Genomic DNA, 24,021 nt, shown 5'->3' on the forward strand with positions numbered 1-24,021 from the left:
CGCAACATCACACATGCAACAAAATATACAATACATAAAAATGTATGGCTTACTGCAATTGCAAATACACATGTGAAGTACCGCACGCACAGCATGCCTCACGTTATTCCACCACATTGCTAGCACACTGATGTGAACATGGCATTACAATATAATCACGTTTGCCATGCAATTATATTGTGCATCGCAACACAGCATGTCAGAGTTAAAGTAGTCTAAAGGTAGCTATACACACATACATTTTCCTGTTCAATTTAATTCTTGAATCTGCCAGAAATCTATTACCTAATACACCAACATGTCCAATCAATCCACTTTTGTCCTAAAATTGATCAAAAATATTTATTGGACAGGACAGAAAATCCATCAGTCAAGAGTGAGGCATGGCTGGTAGTAGATCAACTGGCAATACCATTGCACTATGCCTACGAGTAAAATCGTCGCCGGGAGACTTGGGCGCAGGATACAGCCGATATGGCTTACCCTGCTCCTGCACAAGTCCTGGCCGTGTTTAATTACTATTCCCCCTCCAGGTCCACATGGATGGTGGGGAATTATGTAATTTGGCTTTCAGCTGTTGTTGGTGGCCAAATTACAGTGTTTTATAAGTAACTTCAGCTCTGTCTTCTGACGGCGCCAAAGTTACTCGCTGTGTGCTGCTATAGCTGTAATTCCTAATACAGTCTATGGTGGGGCCGGCTGTGCCCAAGTCTCCCGTTCTGGATTTGACGTGATCGTGCACTACATCGACGAGTACAATGCTGCATTTGATTGATTTGCAATAGATTTCCTGGTGAAACAAATGAAGTAAAAAATAAAATCTGTAAAGTGCAAACATTTTATTGAATAATATGACTTCTGGAATTCATGGTCTGGACCATGTACAAGCATGGGAGGATTCAGGCAAAGAAACACATTGCTTGTCTTTATTACAGTTACTATGAGCATCTTATTACTAAATAGTATTAAAATAGTATGACAAATATAAAAAAAAAAGCAAACAATTACACACAAAGGTTTGGCAATTCTCTTTTGATATTTGATTGTGAATACTGACCAATAACAGGCGTACATCATGTTACAATTCACAGCTTTGAATTATCAGTGACCGGTTACATCCTAACTTCCATCTCTGTTGCTAATGTGCATGCTGCACAAAATCAGTGTGAGGCCTGGTGCACACCTAAAAGCGCTAGCAGAATCGCAGCTTAGCGTGTTTGGAAGTGATTTTTCAGAGTGATTTCAGGCATGTGCATAACGATTTTCTAAGAAAGCCTATCGATTTTGGAGCGATTTTCCCCTTTTCATTTGCTTAACATTGAGTCTGAATCACCTCAAATGCTGCAAGAGCCGCATTTGCATTTGGGACAAAATTCACATCGCTCTGGTGTGATCCTTCCCATACAAATACATTAGCCAAGTGGTTTTCAATGTGCTAATTGTTTAAATGCGCTCTTGGTGTGCACCAGCCATGAATGCGGTAAACTTACATTGACAAGAATAAGAGTACAAGTTACTCTGCAAAGTTCCCAAAGTGCCCATACATGGTACAGTAAAAATGTCATTTTTCACATTTATTTGACCAAAACGATTGAATCGAATGAAAGTTTTATCAAGAAAAACGAACGATTATCTATTTTTTCAATAAAAATACTATCAAACATGTTGGAAAAAATCGTCATATTCGACCTAATCGAATAAAATTATCTAGTCAGAAAAAAAATTGTACGTATATGTAACGGGCACCATAAGGATGATGACAGAAGTAACTTAGCAGTTCTGCCCCATTTCTGTAATTTCCCCATTGACTGAAATGGAAATCTGAAGTTGAAATGGCTAGTAAGTGGAGGGCATCTGGTCAGTAGTCAGCGCCGGTTCACATGGGCGCTAAATAACGGGCATGGTGCATGTTCCTTAAGCAATGTCCATTCAAATTAATGGACAGTGATGGTACTATTAATGCAAAAATTGGGATCAAAATGCACCTTTTGGGTAGTTTGCCACAGTGTTCTCATATCCCCCAGTAGGGTATATGGAAAACGACGCCCGCTGGGAAATGCAGGGCACAAAAGCATTTGAGACACCACGGAAGCCAGTGTGAACTGTGCCTAAAACGTCCACATTCAGCTGTACAGGACTACAGCCCTGATTGACTGATGAGTTCTTCAAGGTTAGTGAAATGGTGGTTCAGGTAGAGTAGAGTATTGAACTTTGTTAGCCAATAAATGGTACCATCCAGATTCCAATGTTCTTGGTTTAACTTATCAGGTACGGTACTTCATATTTTAGACATGGGTAAAAATTACAAACATCAAAAACCTGGTAATTTTGGGCACCCATATTAGGCACATTACCGCTAAACACCCCACAGCATCAGGCATGGTTTTTCCCGCACACCATGTGCTTCTGTCTGCGGTTAATGCATGCTTTATTCCACAGTAGCTAATGACGGTCAATGTGAAAACGCCACAATGTGGGAGATGTTCCAAGATGTAAGATGGACTGCATGAGAAGGTGTGTGGTCAGTCTTTTATTGCTTGCCATCAAAGACAATTGAAGCTCTCGAGGTCCACATAAAATGGCAAGGAGGGCCCGTGGGCCTTGTTTGACACCTGTGGCCTAAATGGCAAAGCTGGAAGATGAACATAATATGCTAGAAACAAAAAGGACTCTACACAACAACATCCTTATTTCTGCTGACAGGTTCACTGTATATAAACAACGCATTAAAAAAAAATAAAAAAAACACAAATTGTGGATGATTCATGCACTGTCCCACTGACATTTACATACATGGCTGGCATGCAGGGAGAACTTTACTCAGCTAGGCAAATCATAATATTCCCCAAGCAATGCTCCATGCATAGGCTTCATTTATGAGTCAGTTTGAAAATAAGGACTAGGATTAACTAAAATAAGGAATAAGGACTAACAACTACCAGGAATCACCATGTGCCTGTGTGGTGTTACACTGACAGTTCCTACTCAGACACTGATCAGTAAGGGCATACAGTGCTATCCTGAAACGTACATCTAGTTACTGATGCATGAAAGCTGACAAGCTGTGCCGTTCAATAATTATCAGTTATATACACATAATTCCTCAGTTCTCTCAAGGCCTGTGAGAGAAATGCAATGCAAGGTTGGCACATATCTAAAAAGCTCTAGATAAATGTTTATATTGGCTGCAGTGTGTAAGCACAGATCTAGCCTGGTATTATTACAAGGGCTACCACTACATGTACACATTATAAAGCTGAGGCATTTTCACCCACACTGCTTAGGCTGCTTTGGAATACAGATGATGAATGAATTGCATTAGTTTCCTGAAAAATCAAGTACAGTTGATCTTGAGTAGTGATGGTCATGTCTAGGAGAACTCATGGAGAAGCATGTGATCAGTTTGGTCAGGTGATAGATATGCAAGCCTCTGATTTGCTAGTCATGATCACGTGCTATAGCAGGATGTGATCACAGCAAATCAGAGCTTTGCAAATCTATCATCTGATCAAACAAATCACATGCTTCTCCATGAGTTCTCCTAGACATGTCCGTCACTAATTCTTGATCGGACCAATTTCAAACTGCGTGCAAATTGCACCCAAATCTGTGTCAGCTTGGACGAATCTGCATGTCATTCATCATTTTTACATAGCAGGAATGGGTCAGTGTGAATTATAAGATGTGGAGGATGGAATGTTTTAAATATCTTTCTGGACCACATATACCTGGCCATTGGTTGTCATAGCCTGGAATGGACAGAATACCAAGGCTAAGTTCACAATATGCGCATTGAATAATATCAGCTATAGAACAGGAGCATAATGTAAGCAAACTGCACATTATACCATACATGCAAGAAGATTGCTATGGTAACGTGCTATTAATGCACACATTATCCAGAAGCCCACTGTAGAGCACGATATGTGTTGCATTACAATGCAGGGATGTGAACATGCCCCATACAATAGTACGGGCAGTGCGAACACATGCAGAGACACGCATGGTGTGAACACAGCCTCACTGTACTAGATCCACCTTACACTACAGAAATAAATCTAGATAAAAACACTAAAAAAACCCTAATTTAAATAAATTCTAAAAATGTCAAAAAATTCTAAAACATTTAAGTAGGAAAGGCTGTAACAACATATATAAAATGATCATTTTGCCTTGGTGTGTTACCACTAGTTGGCTTTACAATATAGCCGTTAAAGCACAAATCTTACAATCAAGATCTTTGGCTTGGTATGATAAGGAACGTTTAAAGAGAAAGCCACTGCTTTACTGGTCAGCTTCTGCTGAGATATCATCAAAGCAGACAGTGACTTGCATTTAACACACGTGTGTATGAGGCCAGGAGAGGGGCGCAAAAGCAGAGTGCTTTCTGCTCAGTGGCAGCGTAACTTACTCCATCAGTCCTACACAAATATACGTGAAGAGCTGCAGACATGGGTGGGTGGACTTGAGGAAGGAACTTATGGGGCACTGTATGTCACTCCAACAAACTAGCCAAGCTGAAAGTATAACAATCATAACAAAGAGTGGCCCCGTGACATCTTAAGGCAAAAGAGAAAATGCTCCCTGGAATGTCCTCTATTCTTCAGTGATGAAATGTTAACCTCCATCTTTCCTCTGTCAAGCTTTGGAGAAGAGGTGGGACAGAAGCAGCACAGGGTTATTAGGCAGGTAACGTCTCTCAGAAGAAATTCAGCAAGGATCACAATCTTCTGCACAGAGGATAGCTAGACACTCGTTCTGTCACTCTTCAGATCATACCTGTCAGAAGATCACATAGTTATAACAAGGGCTACTCAGAATCAGATTTATTTCGCCAAATACAGCAAGCGCTATATTCGGAATTATTTGTGCTACCGGCTACTGAGTTCACCAGCTAAAGTGTAGACCAGTGTTACATAAAAAGCCACCTACAGTACTGCCTTCTTAAAACAGAATTTAAATTTGGTGGGACCACCATTTGTGTCTTCCTAACAGCATCAATTCTCCCAGGTACACCTGTATGCAGGTTGATAAAGAACTATGGTAGTAGGTTGTTCCAACCATGTTAATAATAGTTGGGAGTAAGTCCAAAGTAGACTTGTTTCAGGAAAGAAGTAGGATCCTCATTCGAGTTAGGCTACATACACACTTGAGATAAGTCTTTGGAAAAGGCAAGATCACAGACCAATTTTACCCCATTCCATGTAGTATGTGAGCATACTCTACACAGTCTATTCTATTGAGCTGAACTCCCCAACAGAGAAAAATCTTTGCAAGATTCTGCACACAAAGATGCTGTACACATTCAAAAGATAAGTATCTGCAAAAGATCTGTTCCTGCAAAAGATCTGTTCCTGCAAAAGATCCGTTCCTGCAAAAGATCCGTTCCTGCAATGCAAAAGATCCGTTCCTGCAATGCAAAAGATCCGTTCCTGCAAAAGATCCGTTCCTGCAAAAGATCGGTTCCTGCAAAAGATCCGTTCCTGCAAAAGATCCGTTCCTGCAAAAGATCCGTTCCTGCAAAAGATCCGTTCCTGCAAAAGATCCGTTCCTGCAAAAGATCCGTTCCTGCAAAATGCATTCATAGTCTATGATATCTGCAGATCCTCATACACAACTTGTTTAACAGACATTCATCTGCATATCTGACAATCATCTGAAGATTCATCCTGGTGGATCTGATCTGCAGATGAATGTCTGTTATGCTGGGGATACACGGGTCGACCGGCGGCTCGATTAGCCGCCGGATCGACCCGAGCCGCGTCCCCGCACGGATTGATTCCTGCTCGTCCCCGCCGGCGGTCCTTATTAGCCGCTCGATTCCCTGCCATTGTCCGCCGGTGGGAATCGAGCGGGCGCGGGTCAAGCGGCATGATCGGTCCAGCTGAATATTATCAGCTGGCCGATACACGGTACAGAAACGTACCGTGTATCCCCAGCATTAAACAAGGTGTGTATAAGGATCTGCAGATATCAGACTATGAATGCATTTTGCAGGAACAGATCTTTTGCAGATACTGATCTTTTGCAGATACTGATCTTTTCAATGTGTGCAGCATCTTGCAAAGATTTTTATCTCATGGGGAGTTCAGCTCAATAGAATAGATTGTGTAGAGTATGCTCTCATACTACATGGAAGGGGGTAAAATTGGTCTGTGGTCTTGCCTTTTCCAAAGACTTATCTCAAATGTGTATGTAGCATTAGCCACCACACTCGGTAACAAATCAATTTGTATGTAGGAGGATCAGTCTGTATTTATGAGGCCACATCAAAAGTCATTTTGTGCAAAAATCAGTATCAAACTTTATTATATCAAAAATCACAAAAAAAAAATGCTGTTAAAAGATCTTAGTTTGTAAAAAAAAAAGCCAAGACAGAGATCTTCACAAGATTCACAGTTGAAAGATCGTACAATTTTAAAATGCTTTGTTGTAAATAGTTTTAGACAGTTTCAGGCAACAACACTGGTCCGTTTCGGGTCATCTTGACCCTTCATCAGGCCTTTACAAAGCATATATGAAGCAGGTGCGGGTCAATGAGCGGACACACCCCAAAACAAAGCAAGATGGTAAAGGAAATGAAAAATAGGGCATCTGTTCCAACCAGACGCACCTGCACCTCTTTAATGGCTTGTCCAGTGACCTGTGAGCTGCAAAAATCAGAATATTTTTTGTTGCATGATAATTCAACTGTGAAGTCTTGGCTTTTTTTTGACAAACTAAGATCTCTTAACAGAATTTTTTGTGATTTTTTTTTTTTTTTTTGATACAATAATCACAAAAAATTCTGTTAAGAGATCTTAGTTTGTCAAAAAAAGCCAAGACTTCACAGTTGAATTATCATGCAACAAAAAATATTCTGATTTTTGCAGCTCACAGGTCACTGGACAAGCCATTAAAGAGGTACAGGTGCGTCTGGTTGGAACAGATGCCCTATTTTTCATTTCCTTTACCATCTTGCTTTGTTTTGGGGTGTGTCCGCTCATTGACCCGCACCTGCTTCATATATGCTTTGTAAAGGCCTGATGAAGGGTCAAGATGACCCGAAACGGACCAGTGTTGTTGCCTGAAACTGTCTAAAACTATTTACAACAAAGCACTTCCTGTTTGTTTAAAATTGTACGATCTTTCAACTGTGAATCTTGTGAAGATCTCTGTCTTGGCTTTTTTTTTTTTACAAACTAAGATCTTTTAACAGCATTTTTTTTTGTGATTTTTGATATAATAAAGTTTGATACTGATTTTTGCACAAAATGACTTTTGATGTTGTCTCATGTACAAACTCATCCTCCTACATACAAATTGATTAGGTTGTTCCAACCATCCATGAGAACTTACCACATTGGATTTAGGCTGTCTCAGCTGCTTGTTGTAATTCTAGTCAGAATTAATGTTGAGATTCCTGTTCTGGACTCTTATTTCAGATTAGGCTCTCAAAACTGCTTGTTTCTTTGTGCGTCTGCAGAAGATCTTGGAAAGCAAATCTATAACTGGTAGATCTGTTTAATCATGCTACAACCATAATGCTTGTACCTGGGAGAAATGATGCGGTTTTAAAGGCAAAGGAAGGGCAAAGGAATCTCAGTTTATAGATCTAGAACTGTATTCTACATTGAAAATAGGCAAACTGCCATAGGACAATTAAAGCAAATGGATACAAGTAAGCTCTCTAGATCTGTTTTTAATGCCAAAATATATATGTATGGGAGCGTGTGACAAAGACCGTAATAAAAAACAAAACAAAAACAAAACAATAAAAGCCGTTAAAGTGACACTGAAGCAAAAAAAAAAAAAAGCATGATATAATGAATTGTATGTGTAGTACGGGTAATTCATAGATCAGTAACATAGAAAAAGAGTCATTTTTAGGTGTTTTTTTTTTCTTTTATAACATTGCACCAATCTCTAACATTTGCAGTTTACAAAGCACACTGCATTTTAATCAATGAAACAGAGCACAGCTAATGACCCTTTGAAGTCCCTGCAGTAAATCCTTATCTGAAGGTGATTTCACTGTTTCTTGATGTGTAAGTGCTTCAGAAAACAGTACTGTAGCCGACCCAATTTGGGTCAGAGAGCTCAGAGACACTCTTTTGCATAGATAACAAATGAAGTTTCTTAACTCTTCCTGTACTGGAAACAATGAGACTCATATCTTTGCTATTATTGCTCCATCTCTTAGCTGTACTGCACATACAATTCATTATATCATAAGTTAATTTTCACTTCAGATTCCCTTTAATAATGGATGGTACTGCCCAGCTCGCTAAATGGGGCCTTTTATCCCCAGACCTGTGATTCCAGGGGTTTAGTTTAGACATAAACTAAATAAACTTCTTGGTCAGATCTGCAATGCCTCCAAGATGTTGCTGGCTAAGGCCCGGTTCACATAAGCGTTCGCTATCCGGATTTTCCGGATCTGATCCAGACCGCATACTGTACAAACGGAACGTACGTTCCGCATAGCAATGTAAAGGCTATGCGGACGTTCACACGTGTCCGTTCCGTACAGTACGGAGCCGGATCGGATCCGGACTCTTTTCCAACATGCACTATTTTTTGGGTCCGGCTCTCCGGCCCACGCACCCGGACCGGAGCCTGACAGCACCATCAGGAACACAGAAACCAATGGGAAACGGAAGGCACAGAACACACTTCCTACAAAAACCTGATGTTCTACCCCACTTCCTATGCATAGCCAAGCGGCCATTTCGGATGGGGACACATGGGCCAAGCATGTCTGGAGTGGAGCAGCAGTGACAGACGTGCTGGAGCTGTTTGGCAGAATGTCGGAGGTGGAGGTGAGGCCTACAGCGGAGGAACCTGATTCTACAGGTGCACCTTCTGCTGACCAACATTTTTTTTTTAAATTTCGCTATTTTTTTGCCCACGGATCCGGATGGCAGCCTGATGCATGCCTGATACAAATGGACCGGATCCGGATCGGAACCGTACGGTTCTGATCAGGATCAGGTCAGGATCCGATCAGGATCCGGTCCGTTTACTTGCCAAAACGCAAGTGTGAACGGGGCCTAACACTTTGAGATCTCTTGGCCCCTCAAGGACGAAATTAATCAATTAGGTCCACTTATAGGTATCTTTCTCCTCGAAAAAATAACTCGGCTATCAGGAAAACCACCACCTGTTTAATAAAATTTGGTACCCCTGGGCAGAATGGGCTGCACTCCATACTTCATACTGGTCCTTCCCTGCTAAAGTGTTTGCGTTGTCCTGGCATTTTAATGATTGCTGCTTTATTCATTGCTTGTAATTTTTGATAACTCTGTGTCATGTGATGTTATCAATGCTTGGCCCTCATTATGTGGTCTGTTTCTACTTTATATTTTGTCTGTACCATGCTGCACCAAGTTGAAAAAAAAGAATGGATGGTACTGGTCCTCCTCATCCTGGCTGAGAAAAGTGTACTGTGTTGTATATACAAGGCTTTACTGTTCTATCTATCTATCTATCTATCTATCTATCTATCTATCTATCTATCTATCTTTATTCTCCCATGGAAATCACACTGGCCTCAATTCACGGAGCATTATCAAACGTTTATCAAACACTTTATCAAACGTTTGATAATTTACCTCATGGGTAAAATCTCATTTTGAATTCACTAAGGTGTTATATATTTATCGAATGTTTTATCAGTAAAACATTCGATAAATATATAACACCTTAGTGAATTTAAAATGAGATTTTACCCATGAGGTAAATTATCAAACGTTTGATAAAGTGTTTGATAAACGTTTGATAATGCTCCGTGAATTGAGGCCACTGTCTTACAGCAGACCTAAACTCAGAACTTCCCTCTCTGCTCTAAAAGATATGTGACAGCATAATAACCTTTAACCACTTGAGGACCCACCCTTTACCCCCCCTTAAGGACCAGCGCTGTTTGTTGTGATCTGTGCTGGGTGGGCTCTGCAGCCCCCAGCACAGATCAGGGTGCACGCAGAGCGATCAGATCGCCCCCCCTTTTTCCCCCCTATGGGGATGATGTGCAGGGGGGGGTCTGATCGCTCCTGCGTGCAGGCTAGTTGCGGGGGGGGGGGGGGGGCACCTCAAAGCCCCCTCTGCGGCGACATTTACCCCCCTCCCTCTCCTACCTCTCCCTCCCGGTGATCCGGGCTACACAGGACGCTATCCGTCCTGTGCAGCCAGTGACAGGACGTCCCCTGTCACATGGAGGCGATCCCCGGCCGCTGATTGGCCGGGGATCACCGATCTGCCTTACGGCGCTGCTGCGCAGCAGCGCCGTACAATGTAAACAAAGCGGATTATTTCCGCTTGTGTTTACATTTAGCCTGCGAGCCGCCATCGGCGGCCCGCAGGCTAGTCACGGAGCCCCCCGCCGTGATTTGACAGGAAGCAGCCGCTCGCGCGAGCGGCTGCTTCCTGATTAATCAGCTTGCAGCTGGCGACGCAGTACTGCGTCGCTGGTCCTGCAGCTGCCACTTTGCCGACGCACGGTATAAGCGTGCGGTCGGCAAGTGGTTAAAGAAAAACATTTTTTTTTGTTACAGATTCAAATCCTGAAATAAATCTCCAGTGTTTCTACTTCCTGCTTTCCTTGAATCAGACATTAACATCCTGTGCTTTCAAATGAGCTTATCTGACATGGCAGTCATGTGACACGAGAGAGATCAAATTACAACTTGTGATTAGACACAGATGAGGGGAAATTAGACAGGCTAAACTCTCTAGACACAGGGTGCATTTCTCGGTTTTCCTTCTGTCCTGCACAAAAGTTTAGGTTCACTTTAAACCTCGTACACACTTGACTAAAGTTGGCTGAGTTGGCCTATAATGACGGCATCAGCCGATGTTGTGTACAGAGGGCCCCAGTGACTGGCGCTTGGCAAGTTATCCGCCCCGTGGATCAACTTGGCTGAGCAGCGGCCAACTTCTTTGAAGATGCTGCTCCCCTGCTCAATCCGATGCCGCATAGCAACAGAACGTGTTGTCAGCTACACAGCCACAGCTACAGGCCAGCCCCGCAATGTTGCCTAAGAGAATCTGTTCCCAAATCCCAAAGGGCAACATCAGTTAGGGGTGTACTCAACATTACAGCTTATATTTCTCAGACGAAGGTTCATTTACAGACTTCATGAAGGAGACATTTTGAATAAATACTGATAAGCAGTGATTGAAAGACAATATCAAAGACACTTACCACTCATTTACTCCTTTTGACAGGTCCACTTCAGAGAGGTCAATAATAACCTGCAGTAAATGAAAAGAGATGAATGGCCAAGTCTGTAGTCTCAGTACCAAGGATTAAAGGACCACGATCACAAAAACATTGTTAAATACATGTAATCAACATACAAATAAGAAGTAAGTCTCTTCGAGAGTAAAATGGGCCAGAAATTACTTCTCTCCTATGTTGCTGTCACTTACAGTAGGCAGTAGAAAGTTGACAGAACCGACAGGTTTTGGGATAGTCCATCTCTTCATGGGGGATTCTCAGCATGGCTTTTATTCTTTATAAAGATACTCCCTGAAAAGGATTCATACAAAGATGCTGGCCAGCCTCCCTGCTGCTGTACACTGATTTTGTAGTTAGACAATTAAATGCTTTTCAAAATAAAGAAAACCCTGAGAATCAATCATGAGGAGATGGACTAGTCCAAAACCTGTCTGTTCTGTCAGATTTCTACTACTTACTGTAAGTGACAGCAACATAGAAGAAAAGTAATCTATGGCTCATTTTACAGAATCCGCAATTACCAGAAGAAGCTTTCAAAATGGATATGTCTCTGTGCCTTCTCTTCCCAAATGAAACATGCTGACGTTGAAAGAAGGAAGGTGCAGTTTTCTTTGCAGTAAGATTCTAGAGAGAGCAAGCATGTTCAATACCTCAACTTAGAGGCTAAAGGGGCCCATACACTCAGCCGATTTTCTGGCCGACCGATCGATCCCGATCGATCGTTTGCAAATCGGTTGGCCAATCGACCGATCGATGGCCGATTTCTATCGATTTCGATGGATTTCCATCGAACTGGCTGGGTGGAAAATTTAGGTCGATCTGATGAGATTGCTTATCAGTTTGCATTGGCCTTAATGGAAATCTGATGGCAAAAAAATGCCATCAGATCGAATTTCAATAGATTTCAAACTGAAATCTATTGGAATTCTATCCTGGTAAAAAATGTTCTAAAAACGCATCAGATAGATCATCAGATGCATTTCTTATCTATCTGCTGCCAATCTGACGAGTGTATGGGCACCTTTATCCTCAGACAAAAGAAACACTATCATAATAATCAGGAAGTCCCTGTATCTTGGCAATGGCTATGTGTTTGGACACAACAATTTAATTTAGGCAAACCAGGAATCGGATGTATTAAGAATCTAAAATTACTCAACCATTTGTTTGGAAATAATTAATGGATAACTCCAATATCTTCTGTTCCTAGGGATTGCATATTCCTCATGAACAGTAACAGTTTTTCATTTTCATAGAACAGGCAAATATCATTTTTCCTGTGTGGTCTAATGTAATAAATTATGTTGTGTTCTTTCAGAGCATATGACATTATCATTTGGTAGCATTGAGGCCCCTTTTACACCATGTTGCGTTAGGTGCAAGCGACGCACACTGCTGGGGCTTCACCAGCCACAACATGTGGACCTTTGGGGATCCTCCCCAACCACACCCTTCTCCCATGAAAAGCTCACATAACTTGGCCAGTCAGGGTTCTTGTGCGCATTTGCAGGCCAGCAGCATTCTGCACCTGTGCAATACTACAAACACTCCCAGGAGTGCAACAGGGGGGCGCATGCAGCCAGCCCACCCATGCGCAGAAGAGCCCAGACTGGCCAAACTATCGGACCTTATTACAGGAAAGCGTAGCGGCTGGGATAATGGCGAGGTCGCCCAAGGTAAGTATAAATCAGGCACAATGTACTGTCTTCGGTTTACCTTAACCACTTGCCGACCGCACGCTTATACCGTGCGTCGGCAAAGTGGCAGCTGCAGGACCAGCGACGCAGTACTGCGTCGCCAGCTGCAGGCTGATTAATCAGGAAGCAGCCGCTCGCGCGAGCGGCTGCTTCCTGTCAATTCACGGCGGGGGGCTCCGTGAATAGCCTGCGGGCCGCCGATGGCGGCTCGCAGGCTAAATGTAAACACAAGCGGAAATAATTCGCTTTGTTTACATTGTACGGCGCTGCTGCGCAGCAGCGCCGTAAGGCAGATCGGCGATCCCCGGCCAATCAGCGGCCGGGGATCGCCTCCATGTGACAGGGGACGTCCTGTCACTGGCTGCACAGGACGGATAGCGTCCTGTGCAGCCCGGATCACCGGGAGGGAGAGGTAGGAGAGAGAGGGGGTGAATGTCGCCGCGGAGGAGGGCTTTGAGGTGCCCCCCCCCACAACTAGCCTGCACGCAGGAGCGATCAGACCCCCCCTGCACATCATCCCCATAGGGGGGAAAAAAGGGGGCCATCTGATCGCTCTGCGTGCACCCTGATCTGTGCTGGGGGCTGCAGAGCCCACCCAGCACAGATCACAACAAACAGCGCTGGTTCTTAAGGGGGGGGTAAAGGGTGGGTCCTCAAGTGGTTAAAGACAGCATGACACACTTGGCTGGATAGTGTAATGGTTAAGAACTACGCTGCTGACACAGAAGACCTGGGTTCAAATCTTGGCTCTTCCTGTTCAGTAAGCTGCACCTATTCAGTAAGGTGTCCTTGGGCGAGACTCCCTAACACTGCTACTGCTTACGGAGTACGCTCTAGTGGCTGCAGCTCAAGCGCTTTGAGTCAGCCAGGATAAAAAGCACAATATAAAATGTTATTTGTCTGTCTTTCTGCAATGCGTCAGAAACTGCAGTGCATTATCACACACGTCATCGGGAGCCATGAATGTCAATAGTAACGTGAAAATTTTGAATTTTTGGCGTGTTTGCAGTGCGGTGCTCATGCACATATTTCCTGTCCAAAAGCAGACATGTGACTGAAGGATGCGACTTTTAAAGGCAGGTTGCCTCCAATTCCGTCAACGCAGTCTGCCACATATACTAAAGTGTGTGTAATGGTGCGATGCAGTGTGGTAGCCACTTTGCCACACGCAAATCGCATCGCACCAAGTGTAAAACAGCCCTGAAATGTTTTGGTTTGAAAGTCATGGGAGTCAAATTTCAAATGCGTCATGAAAAAAGCATTTTGCTTATGCAAGTAGCACAGCCTCAGAAATGTATTCCCAAATAAAATCTTTACCATTTTCTGATCTGAAATGTATGTAGTATAGGGATGAGAAGCTAGTGTTTCCAGTGTATTTGCATGCGGCTGGGATGGGTATTAATGCAGAATTACAGTGCAGTGGGAGCTCGGCAGGACATAGAATTGCTGATGCTGCAGTTGATAAGCTGTGCCAAAAGGACATGGTCACATGACTGTCATACTGAAATGTATATGTATGCAGGGGTATCCGCTTTCTAGGCTTGTAGCAAAGTCACTTTGATAAAGAGAGAACTCTGCAAATACCACTGTGTGTAGACATAGTAGATGACCTTTTTTTTAAAAGTTCATTGCCCTGATCACCTCTCTAAATAGTTTTACCTTTCCGATCATCTCCTTTTCTCTGGACATGAAAGACACGCTATTTTTCACAGATATTTCAAGTTTCTTCTTGGCAGCTTCCTCTAGAGAAATCTCCCACTCTAATCTGCAATCACAAGTGGGTTTCAGCATTAACATCACGTCTATAAGCAAGGAACATTATACCTAAAATCACGCTCAATCAAGACATTTCACTTTGAGCTGTATTGTAGATGCTTTTAATAAATATAAATATGTGATTATTACAGTATCTTTGTATCTGTTAATGCAGGGCTGCTTTTGTCAAAGGAGCAACTTCTAAAAAAGTCCTAGTGGCTCCAGAATTCCATATTACTTCTATAACTCTGCTCATCTTTATATATTCTTACATTTATGAGCAATACTGGCATCTCAGTGCGCAGGAACATCACATGATCAGAGTGCTCTGAGGGAGAAGGCTGCATTACATCGTAGCCTAGGCAAAACATCATTGGGAGAAGGGCAGGGTTATATAACAATATATCGATATAAGGAGAGTTTCTGATGCTCTCTCTGCAGATCTGTTTGGCCAGGGATGCAAATTCAGTGCTTGCTAGAGGAGTTTTATTTTCCCTAGATACACCACTGCTGGAGCTTATGCATTGCTCAGCAATAAACCCAAACTAGTTACTGCAGGTCAACAGTAAGTTTCTTATGATTTAGGTAAACCTGTATAGTATTCTGCAGGAAAGCGAGCTTGTGTGAACATAGCAGACATATCTGCTGCTCCTCAGTTAATTACTAGAGAAATATATCACTGAGCCCTAATTGAGCGCCTATCCTAACAGTGTACCATAGGCAGTACAGGGAGCGACAATCTGTGCAGAGATGGATATATGACAAGGTGCTTACTTCTCATTGAATTCTGGATTGGTGGTCCGTTTCTTCACACTGGTTTTCCTTTTTGTGACCCGGTTTTTGTCAGGCACCAAGAGTACGGACAAATAAGGATCAGGTAGGTCCTTGGAGCCAACATTTAAATTCCTTACAAAGAAATGATCAAAAAATGATATTTAGTCACATCAAGCAGTAGGAAACTAGCAAATGGTACAGTTGTCTGCAGATCTATAAATGACAAAGAAACATTTCTAACGAGAGCTCACTGCTCAGAGCCATCCACCTCAGCGATGATCCTGCCGTATGTGGAAAATGTGGGGAGGACACTACCGTGCATCTGGGAATGTTCTCTTTATTTGCTTTGAGCAGGTGAAGGAATCCTATCTTGAGGCAACATCATACCTTCTCTATGCCACAGAATGCCCTTTTCTTTATGTGGGTGAAACAAAGCAGTTAGCTGGTGGAGGTGTGTATGCGGCAGCACAGGAATGAGGTGAAGAGTTCTGTGAGGAGGCAGCACAGGAATGAGGTGAGGAGGCAGCACAGGAATGAGGTGAGGAGGCAGCACAGGAATGAGGTGAGGAGGCAGCACAGGAATGAGGTGAGGAGTTCTGTGAGGCGGCAGCACAGGAATGAGGTGAGGAGGCAGCACAGGAATGAGGTGAGGAGTTCTGTGAGGCGGCAGCACAGGAATGAGGTGAGGAGTTCTGTGAGGCGGCAGCACAGGAATGAGGTGAGGAGTTCTGTGAGGCGGCAGCACAGGAATGAGGTGGAGTTCTGTGAGGCGGCAGCACAGGAATGAGGTGAGGAGCTCTGTGAGGCGGCAGCACAGGAATGAGGTGAGGAGCTCTGTGAGGCAGCAGCACAGGAATGAGGTGAGGAGCTCTGTGAGGCAGCAGCACAGGAATGAGGTGAGGAGTTCTGTGAGGAGGCAGCACAGGAATGAGGTGAGGAGGCAGCACAGGAATGAGGTGAGGAGGCAGCACAGGAATGAGGTGAGGAGGCAGCACAGGAATGAGGTGAGGAGGCAGCACAGGAATGAGGTGAGGAGGCAGCACAGGAATGAGGTGAGAAGTTCTGTGAGGCGGCAGAACAGGAATGAGGGTACAAGTTCTGTGAGGTGGCAGCACAGGAATGAGGGTACAAGTTCTGTGAGGTGGCAGCACAGGAATGAGGGTACAAGTTCTGTGAGGTGGCAGCACAGGAATGAGGGTACAAGTTCTGTGAGGCGGCAGCACAGGAATGAGGTGAGGAGTTCTGTGAGGCGGCAGCACAGGAATGAGGTGAGGAGCTCTGTGAGGCAGCAGCACAGGAATGAGGTGAGGAGCTCTGTGAGGCGGCAGCACAGGAATGAGGTGAGGAGCTCTGTGAGGCAGCAGCACAGGAATGAGGTGAGGAGCTCTGAGGCGGCAGCACAGGAATGAGGTGAGGAGCTCTGTGAGGCAGCAGCACATTCACCTAAGATGGCGCCGGGTGAGGACGCCACGGCCACAGGGCTCCGGTCTTTTTTTGTTTTTTCCCCCTAACTCCCCCGCTGGCGACCTCCCGTCCACCTCCATTCACCTGTGGATGATGCAGGGGGCTCGGATGTGCCCCGCGGGCTGCTGGAGGATCGGGAGGTCGCGTGCTCTGCTCCGCTGCGGGGTGGGGATCGTCTGACCTGGGGAATCCGCCAGGGGAGCCGGAACACCGCTCTGGAGCCAGGGAAGCCGGGACACCGCACGCAGCGCCGCATCCATGCAGCACATGGTTTGCTCTCCTGCCGGGGACCAAACGGAGAGGGGCAGCGGCGGCTCCACAATGCCCTCGGTCGCTCAGGACTGTCGGGGGCTGCCGCCTGGGAAGAAGCCGCATTATGCCCCCGCCGCCAACACGTGCTCCCGCCGCCACCACTTGCCGACCAGGGCCGCCGCCGGAGACCTCCCCCAGTGACCTCCCCATCACAGGACTGCTGGGGTTGCCGGTCACCCTCCACCACGGGTCGCCCAGGGACCAGCAAGGACACATGGGTCACCCGCCACGTGCGGAGGAGGCCTGTCTGCAGCGGCTCCCCAGTCACCAGGACCACGACCAGGCTGCCACCGTGCTGATGGAGGGCCTGTGGCTGCTCCTCGCAGCCACAGAGAAGGTATGCTGCCCCTGGCCTGTCCACCTCTGCTGCCTAGCCAGGGTGCCCCCTTCATGGCCTGATGTCCACCAATGGGGCCTAGCCGAGGTGCCCCCCGGCCTCATGTCCACCACTGCTGCCCAGCAAAGGTGCCCCCTGGCACCACAGTCTCATGTCCACCACTGCTGGGTGGCCCCAGGCCCCACGTCCACCACTGCTGCCCCCTGGCACCACAGGGCCCCACGGGGTCTGCACCCTCATCACCCAGCCATGCGGACCCTGAAATTAGGAGCGATTCTCCTGGAGTAACCTGGCTCAAGTGATCCCTGCTGGCCGCCTCCATCACGATCCCCCCCCCCCCCCCCCCAGCATCCTCTCTACTTTCCGCGGACAATCGGAGCACCTGTCTAGTTGGGAGCGCGTCGCTGTGTAGCGTCCAGTGCCGAAAATGGCAGCGCTCATATCAGCTCTCAGGCTGCTCCTCCAGTCCCACTCTTTTTCTGTCCCGCTATCAGTGTATGTCTTGCTATGCTATGTGTGTATTACGTAAATTGTACGTGTATGCTGTAATGCTCTGTTTGTATTATGTTACTGTATGTGTATGCTGTAATGCTCTGTTTTTGCTTTGATTTTGCTTTTGTTTATACGTATGTACCTATGCTTAATTGTATACGACGCTCTGCTTAAATGTACGCACAAACTGTAATGTTGCCCTATGTATGCTTGTCCCACGTCCACGTATGTACCATGCTATTTTCTGTTTTCACCAACGACCCTGTATGCGCCAAAACCAATTCCGGGTACAATTCACCGTTGTACTTGGCGAAATAAATTCTGATTCTGAATGAGGTGAGGAGCTCTGTGAGGCAGCAGCACAGGAATGAGGGTACAAGTTCTGTGAGGCGGCAGCACAGGAATGAGGTGAGGAGTTCTGTGAGGCGGCAGCACAGGAATGAGGTGAGGAGTTCTGTGAGGCGGCAGCACAGGAATGAGGTGAGGAGTTCTGTGAGGCGGCAGCACAGGAATGAGGTGGAGTTCTGTGAGGCGGCAGCACAGGAATGAGGTGGAGTTCTGTGAGGCGGCAGCACAGGAATGAGGTGAGGAGTTCTGTGAGGCGGCAGCACAGGAATGAGGTGAGGAGTTCTGTGAGGCGGCAGCACAGGAATGAGGTGAGGAGTTCTGTGAGGCGGCAGCACAGGAATGAGGTGAGGAGCTCTGTGAGGCAGCAGCACAGGAATGAGGGTACAAGTTCTGTGAGGCGGCAGCACAGGAATGAGGTGAGGAGTTCTGTGAGGCGGCAGCACAGGAATGAGGTGAGGAGTTCTGTGAGGCGGCAGCACAGGAATGAGGTGAGGAGTTCTGTGAGGCGGCAGCACAGGAATGAGGTGGAGTTCTGTGAGGCGGCAGCACAGGAATGAGGTGGAGTTCTGTGAGGCGGCAGCACAGGAATGAGGTGAGGAGTTCTGTGAGGCGGCAGCACAGGAATGAGGTGAGGAGTTCTGTGAGGCGGCAGCACAGGAATGAGGTGAGGAGTTCTGTGAGGCGGCAGCACAGGAATGAGGTGAGGAGTTCTGTGAGGCGGCAGCACAGGAATGAGGTGAGGAGTTCTGTGAGGCGGCAGCACAGGAATGAGGTGAGGAGTTCTGTGAGGCGGCAGCACAGGAATGAGGTGAGGAGTTCTGTGAGGCGGCAGCACAGGAATGAGGTGAGGAGTTCTGTGAGGCGGCAGCACAGGAATGAGGTGAGGAGCTCTGTGAGGCAGCAGCACAGGAATGAGGTGAGGAGCTCTATGAGGCGGCAGCACAGGAATGAGGTGAGGAGTTCTGTGAGGCGGCAGCACAGGAATGAGGTGAGGAGCTCTGTGAGGCGGCAGCACAGGAATGAGGTGGATTTCTGTGAGCCGGCAGCACAGGAATGAGGTGAGGAGCTCTGTGAGGCAGCAGCACAGGAATGAGGTGAGGAGCTCTGTGAGGCGGCAGCACAGGAATGATGTGAGGAGTTCTGTGAGGCGGCAGCACAGGAATGAGGGTAGGAGTTCTGTGAGGCGGCAGCACAGGAATGAGGTGAGGAGTTCTGTGAGGCGGCAGCACAGGAATGAGGTGAGGAGCTCTGTGAGGCGGCAGCACAGGAATGAGGTGAGGAGCTCTGTGAGGCAGCAGCACAGGAATGAGGTGAGGAGCTCTGTAAGGCAGCAGCACAGGAATGAGGTGAGGAGCTCTGTGAGGCGACAGCACAGGAATGAGGTGAGGAGCTCTGTGAGGCGGCAGCACAGGAATGAGGTGGATTTCTGTGAGGCGGCAGCACAGGAATGAGGTGAGGAGCTCTGTGAGGCAGCAGCACAGGAATAAGGTGAGGAGCTCTGTGAGGCAGCAGCACAGGAATGAGGTGAGGAGTTCTGTGAGGCGGCAGCACAGGAATGAGGTGAGGAGTTCTGTGAGGCGGCAGCACAGGAATGAGGTGAGGAGCTCTGTGAGGCAGCAGCACAGGAATGAGGTGGAGTTCTGTGAGGCGGCAGCACAGGAATGAGGAGTTCTGTGAGGCGGCAGCACAGGAATGAGGTGAGGAGCTCTATGAGGCGGCAGCACAGGAATGAGGTGAGGAGCTCTGTGAGGCGGCAGCACAGGAATGAGGTAAGGAGCTCTGTGAGGCGGCAGCACAGGAATGAGGAGTTCTGTGAGGCGGCAGCACAGGAATGAGGTGAGGAGCTCTATGAGGCGGCAGCACAGGAATGAGGTGAGGAGCTCTGTGAGGCGGCAGCACAGGAATGAGGTGAGGAGTTCTTTGAGGCGGCAGCACAGGAATGAGGAGTTCTGTGAGGCGGCAGCACAGGAATGAGGTGAGGAGCTCTGTGAGGCGGCAGCACAGGAATGAGGTGAGGAGTTCTGTGAGGCGGCAGCACAGGAATGAGGTGGAGTTCTGTGAGGCGGCAGCACAGGAATGAGGTGAGGAGTTCTGTGAGGCGGCAGCACAGGAATGAGGTGAGGAGTTCTGTGAGGCGGCAGCACAGGAATGAGGTGAGGAGTTCTGTGAGGCGGCAGCACAGGAATGAGGTGGAGTTCTGTGAGGCGGCAGCACAGGAATGAGGTGGAGTTCTGTGAGGCGGCAGCACAGGAATGAGGTGAGGAGTTCTGTGAGGCGGCAGCACAGGAATGAGGTGAGGAGTTCTGTGAGGCGGCAGCACAGGAATGAGGTGAGGAGTTCTGTGAGGCGGCAGCACAGGAATGAGGTGAGGAGTTCTGTGAGGCGGCAGCACAGGAATGAGGTGAGGAGTTCTGTGAGGCGGCAGCACAGGAATGAGGTGAGGAGTTCTGTGAGGCGGCAGCACAGGAATGAGGTGAGGAGTTCTGTGAGGCGGCAGCACAGGAATGAGGTGAGGAGTTCTGTGAGGCGGCAGCACAGGAATGAGGTGAGGAGTTCTGTGAGGCGGCAGCACAGGAATGAGGTGAGGAGCTCTGTGAGGCAGCAGCACAGGAATGAGGTGAGGAGCTCTATGAGGCGGCAGCACAGGAATGAGGTGAGGAGTTCTGTGAGGCGGCAGCACAGGAATGAGGTGAGGAGCTCTGTGAGGCGGCAGCACAGGAATGAGGTGGATTTCTGTGAGCCGGCAGCACAGGAATGAGGTGAGGAGCTCTGTGAGGCAGCAGCACAGGAATGAGGTGAGGAGCTCTGTGAGGCGGCAGCACAGGAATGAGGTGAGGAGTTCTGTGAGGCGGCAGCACAGGAATGAGGGTAGGAGTTCTGTGAGGCGGCAGCACAGGAATGAGGTGAGGAGTTCTGTGAGGCGGCAGCACAGGAATGAGGTGAGGAGCTCTGTGAGGCGGCAGCACAGGAATGAGGTGAGGAGCTCTGTGAGGCAGCAGCACAGGAATGAGGTGAGGAGCTCTGTAAGGCAGCAGCACAGGAATGAGGTGAGGAGCTCTGTGAGGCGACAGCACAGGAATGAGGTGAGGAGTTCTGTGAGGCGGCAGCACAGGAATGAGGTGAGGAGCTCTGTGAGGCGGCAGCACAGGAATGAGGTGGATTTCTGTGAGGCGGCAGCACAGGAATGAGGTGAGGAGCTCTGTGAGGCAGCAGCACAGGAATAAGGTGAGGAGCTCTGTGAGGCAGCAGCACAGGAATGAGGTGAGGAGTTCTGTGAGGCGGCAGCACAGGAATGAGGTGAGGAGTTCTGTGAGGCGGCAGCACAGGAATGAGGTGAGGAGCTCTGTGAGGCAGCAGCACAGGAATGAGGTGGAGTTCTGTGAGGCGGCAGCACAGGAATGAGGAGTTCTGTGAGGCGGCAGCACAGGAATGAGGTGAGGAGCTCTATGAGGCGGCAGCACAGGAATGAGGTGAGGAGCTCTGTGAGGCGGCAGCACAGGAATGAGGTGAGGAGCTCTGTGAGGCGGCAGCACAGGAATGAGGAGTTCTGTGAGGCGGCAGCACAGGAATGAGGTGAGGAGCTCTATGAGGCGGCAGCACAGGAATGAGGTGAGGAGCTCTGTGAGGCGGCAGCACAGGAATGAGGTGAGGAGTTCTGTGAGGCGGCAGCACAGGAATGAGGTGAGGAGTTCTTTGAGGCGGCAGCACAGGAATGAGGAGTTCTGTGAGGCGGCAGCACAGGAATGAGGTGAGGAGCTCTGTGAGGCGGCAGCACAGGAATGAGGTGAGGAGCTCTGTGAGGCGGCAGCACAGGAATGAGGTGAGGAGCTCTGTGAGGCGGCAGCACAGGAATGAGGAGTTCTTTGAGGCGGCAGCACAGGAATGAGGAGTTCTGTGAGGCGGCAGCACAGGAATGAGGTGAGGAGCTCTGTGAGGCGGCAGCACAGGAATGAGGTGAGGAGCTCTGTGAGGCGGCAGCACAGGAATGAGGTGAGGAGCTCTGTGAGGCGGCAGCACAGGAATGAGGAGTTCTGTGAGGCGGCAGCACAGGAATGAGGTGAGGAGCTCTATGAGGCGGCAGCACAGGAATGAGGTGAGGAGCTCTATGAGGCGGCAGCACAGGAATGAGGTGAGGAGCTCTGTGAGGCGGCAGCACAGGAATGAGGTGAGGAGTTCTTTGAGGCGGCAGCACAGGAATGAGGAGTTCTGTGAGGCGGCAGCACAGGAATGAGGTGAGGAGCTCTGTGAGGCGGCAGCACAGGAATGAGGTGAGGAGCTCTGTGAGGCAGCAGCACAGGAATGAGGTGAGGAGTTCTGTGAGGTGGGAACAGGTAAACAAGCTTCCAGACTGTACAGACCACATTACAGCTAAATGAAGGTTCCAACTGTTTTGGTATAAAAGAAAGCGCTGTGCACCGGTGCATAAGCTTGCAGATTTATTCAAACAGGTCACATACAGACAGCCAAGACAAAGAGGGTAACTGATGGCCTTCAGTTACCCCCTTTGCCTCGGCTGTCTGTATGTGACCTGTCTGAATAAATCTGCAAGCTTATGCACTGGTGCACAGTGCTTTCTTCTCCACCTAAACAATTGGAATGTACAAGCTGGGAGCACATTGCAGCTGAGCAGCTGGGGTCACACTATACTAGCCTACATAGAGTGCCAGCTTCACCTTTTCTTCTTTGTGATTAAGCTAGATGAAGGGGTTTGCTGTGGTAATATTGGATGTAAAAGACAATTCTCATATTACTTACCTACAGCCGTGCATCACTGCTAAAAGCTTTCCCTCCTTGGCCGGGTAATACACAGTTACATGTAACTGGCCAATATTAGAAGCCACTGGCTCTGAATTACTGCAAGAGAGAAGTGAAATAATTAGTCATGTAAACTGTTCTCACCCTGGTAGGTCACTTACCAGTTTAGTCAGGGCAGGTGCTCGAATTATTGTTATTTGTTATTTATATTGCTGTGGATAATATACAGTGGAGGAAATAATTATTTGACCCCTCACTGATTTTGTAAGCTTGTCGAATGACAAAAAAATGAAAAGTCTCAGAACAGTATCATTTCAATGGTAGGTTTATTTTAACAGTGGCAGATAGCACATCAAAAGGAAAATCGAAAAAATAACCTTAAATAAAAAGATAGCAACTGATTTGCATTGCATTGAGTGAAATAAGTTTTTGAACCCTCTAGCAATAAAAGACTTAATACTTAGTAGAAAAACCCTTGTTTGCAAGCACAGAGGTCAAACGTTTCTTGTAATTGATGACCAAGTTTGCACACATTTTAGGAGGAATGTTGGTCCACTACTCTTTGCAGATCATCTCTAAATCCCTAAGGTTTCGAGGCTGTCTCTGTGCAACTCTTAGCTTGAGCTCCCTCCATAGGTTTTCTATTGGATTAAGGTCCGGAGACTGACTAAGCCACTCCATGACCTTAATGTGCTTCTTCTTGAGCCACTCCTTTGTTGCCTTTGCTGTATGTTTTGGGTCATTGTCGTGCTGGAACACACATCCACGACCCATTTTCAGTTTCCTGGCAGAGGGAAGGAGGTTGTCGTTCAGGATTTCACGATACATGGCTCCGTCCATTTTCCCGTTAATGCGATTAAGTTGTCCTG

At 47.2% G+C, this 24,021-nt stretch overlaps 1 protein-coding gene across 1 annotated transcript in view; it reads right to left on the reverse strand.

The window, feature by feature from the left end:
* Window positions 1-824: 824 nt before the first annotated feature.
* Window positions 825-24,021, reverse strand: part of ESYT1 (extended synaptotagmin 1) — a 165,761-nt gene continuing 142,564 nt past the window's right edge. Inside the window, exons 28-32 of the mRNA XM_068267626.1 lie at window positions 23,153-23,251; window positions 15,445-15,576; window positions 14,575-14,680; window positions 11,183-11,232; window positions 825-4,779 (exon numbers count right to left, since the gene is read on the reverse strand). Coding sequence (XP_068123727.1) covers window positions 4,746-4,779; window positions 11,183-11,232; window positions 14,575-14,680; window positions 15,445-15,576; window positions 23,153-23,251 — 421 coding nt within the window. The 3' untranslated portion in view covers window positions 825-4,745. The remainder of the gene's footprint in view (window positions 4,780-11,182; window positions 11,233-14,574; window positions 14,681-15,444; window positions 15,577-23,152; window positions 23,252-24,021) is intronic.

Source organism: Hyperolius riggenbachi, chromosome 2 (assembly GCF_040937935.1).
Source record: "Hyperolius riggenbachi isolate aHypRig1 chromosome 2, aHypRig1.pri, whole genome shotgun sequence".
In the NCBI taxonomy this organism is placed as follows: domain Eukaryota; kingdom Metazoa; phylum Chordata; class Amphibia; order Anura; family Hyperoliidae; genus Hyperolius; species Hyperolius riggenbachi.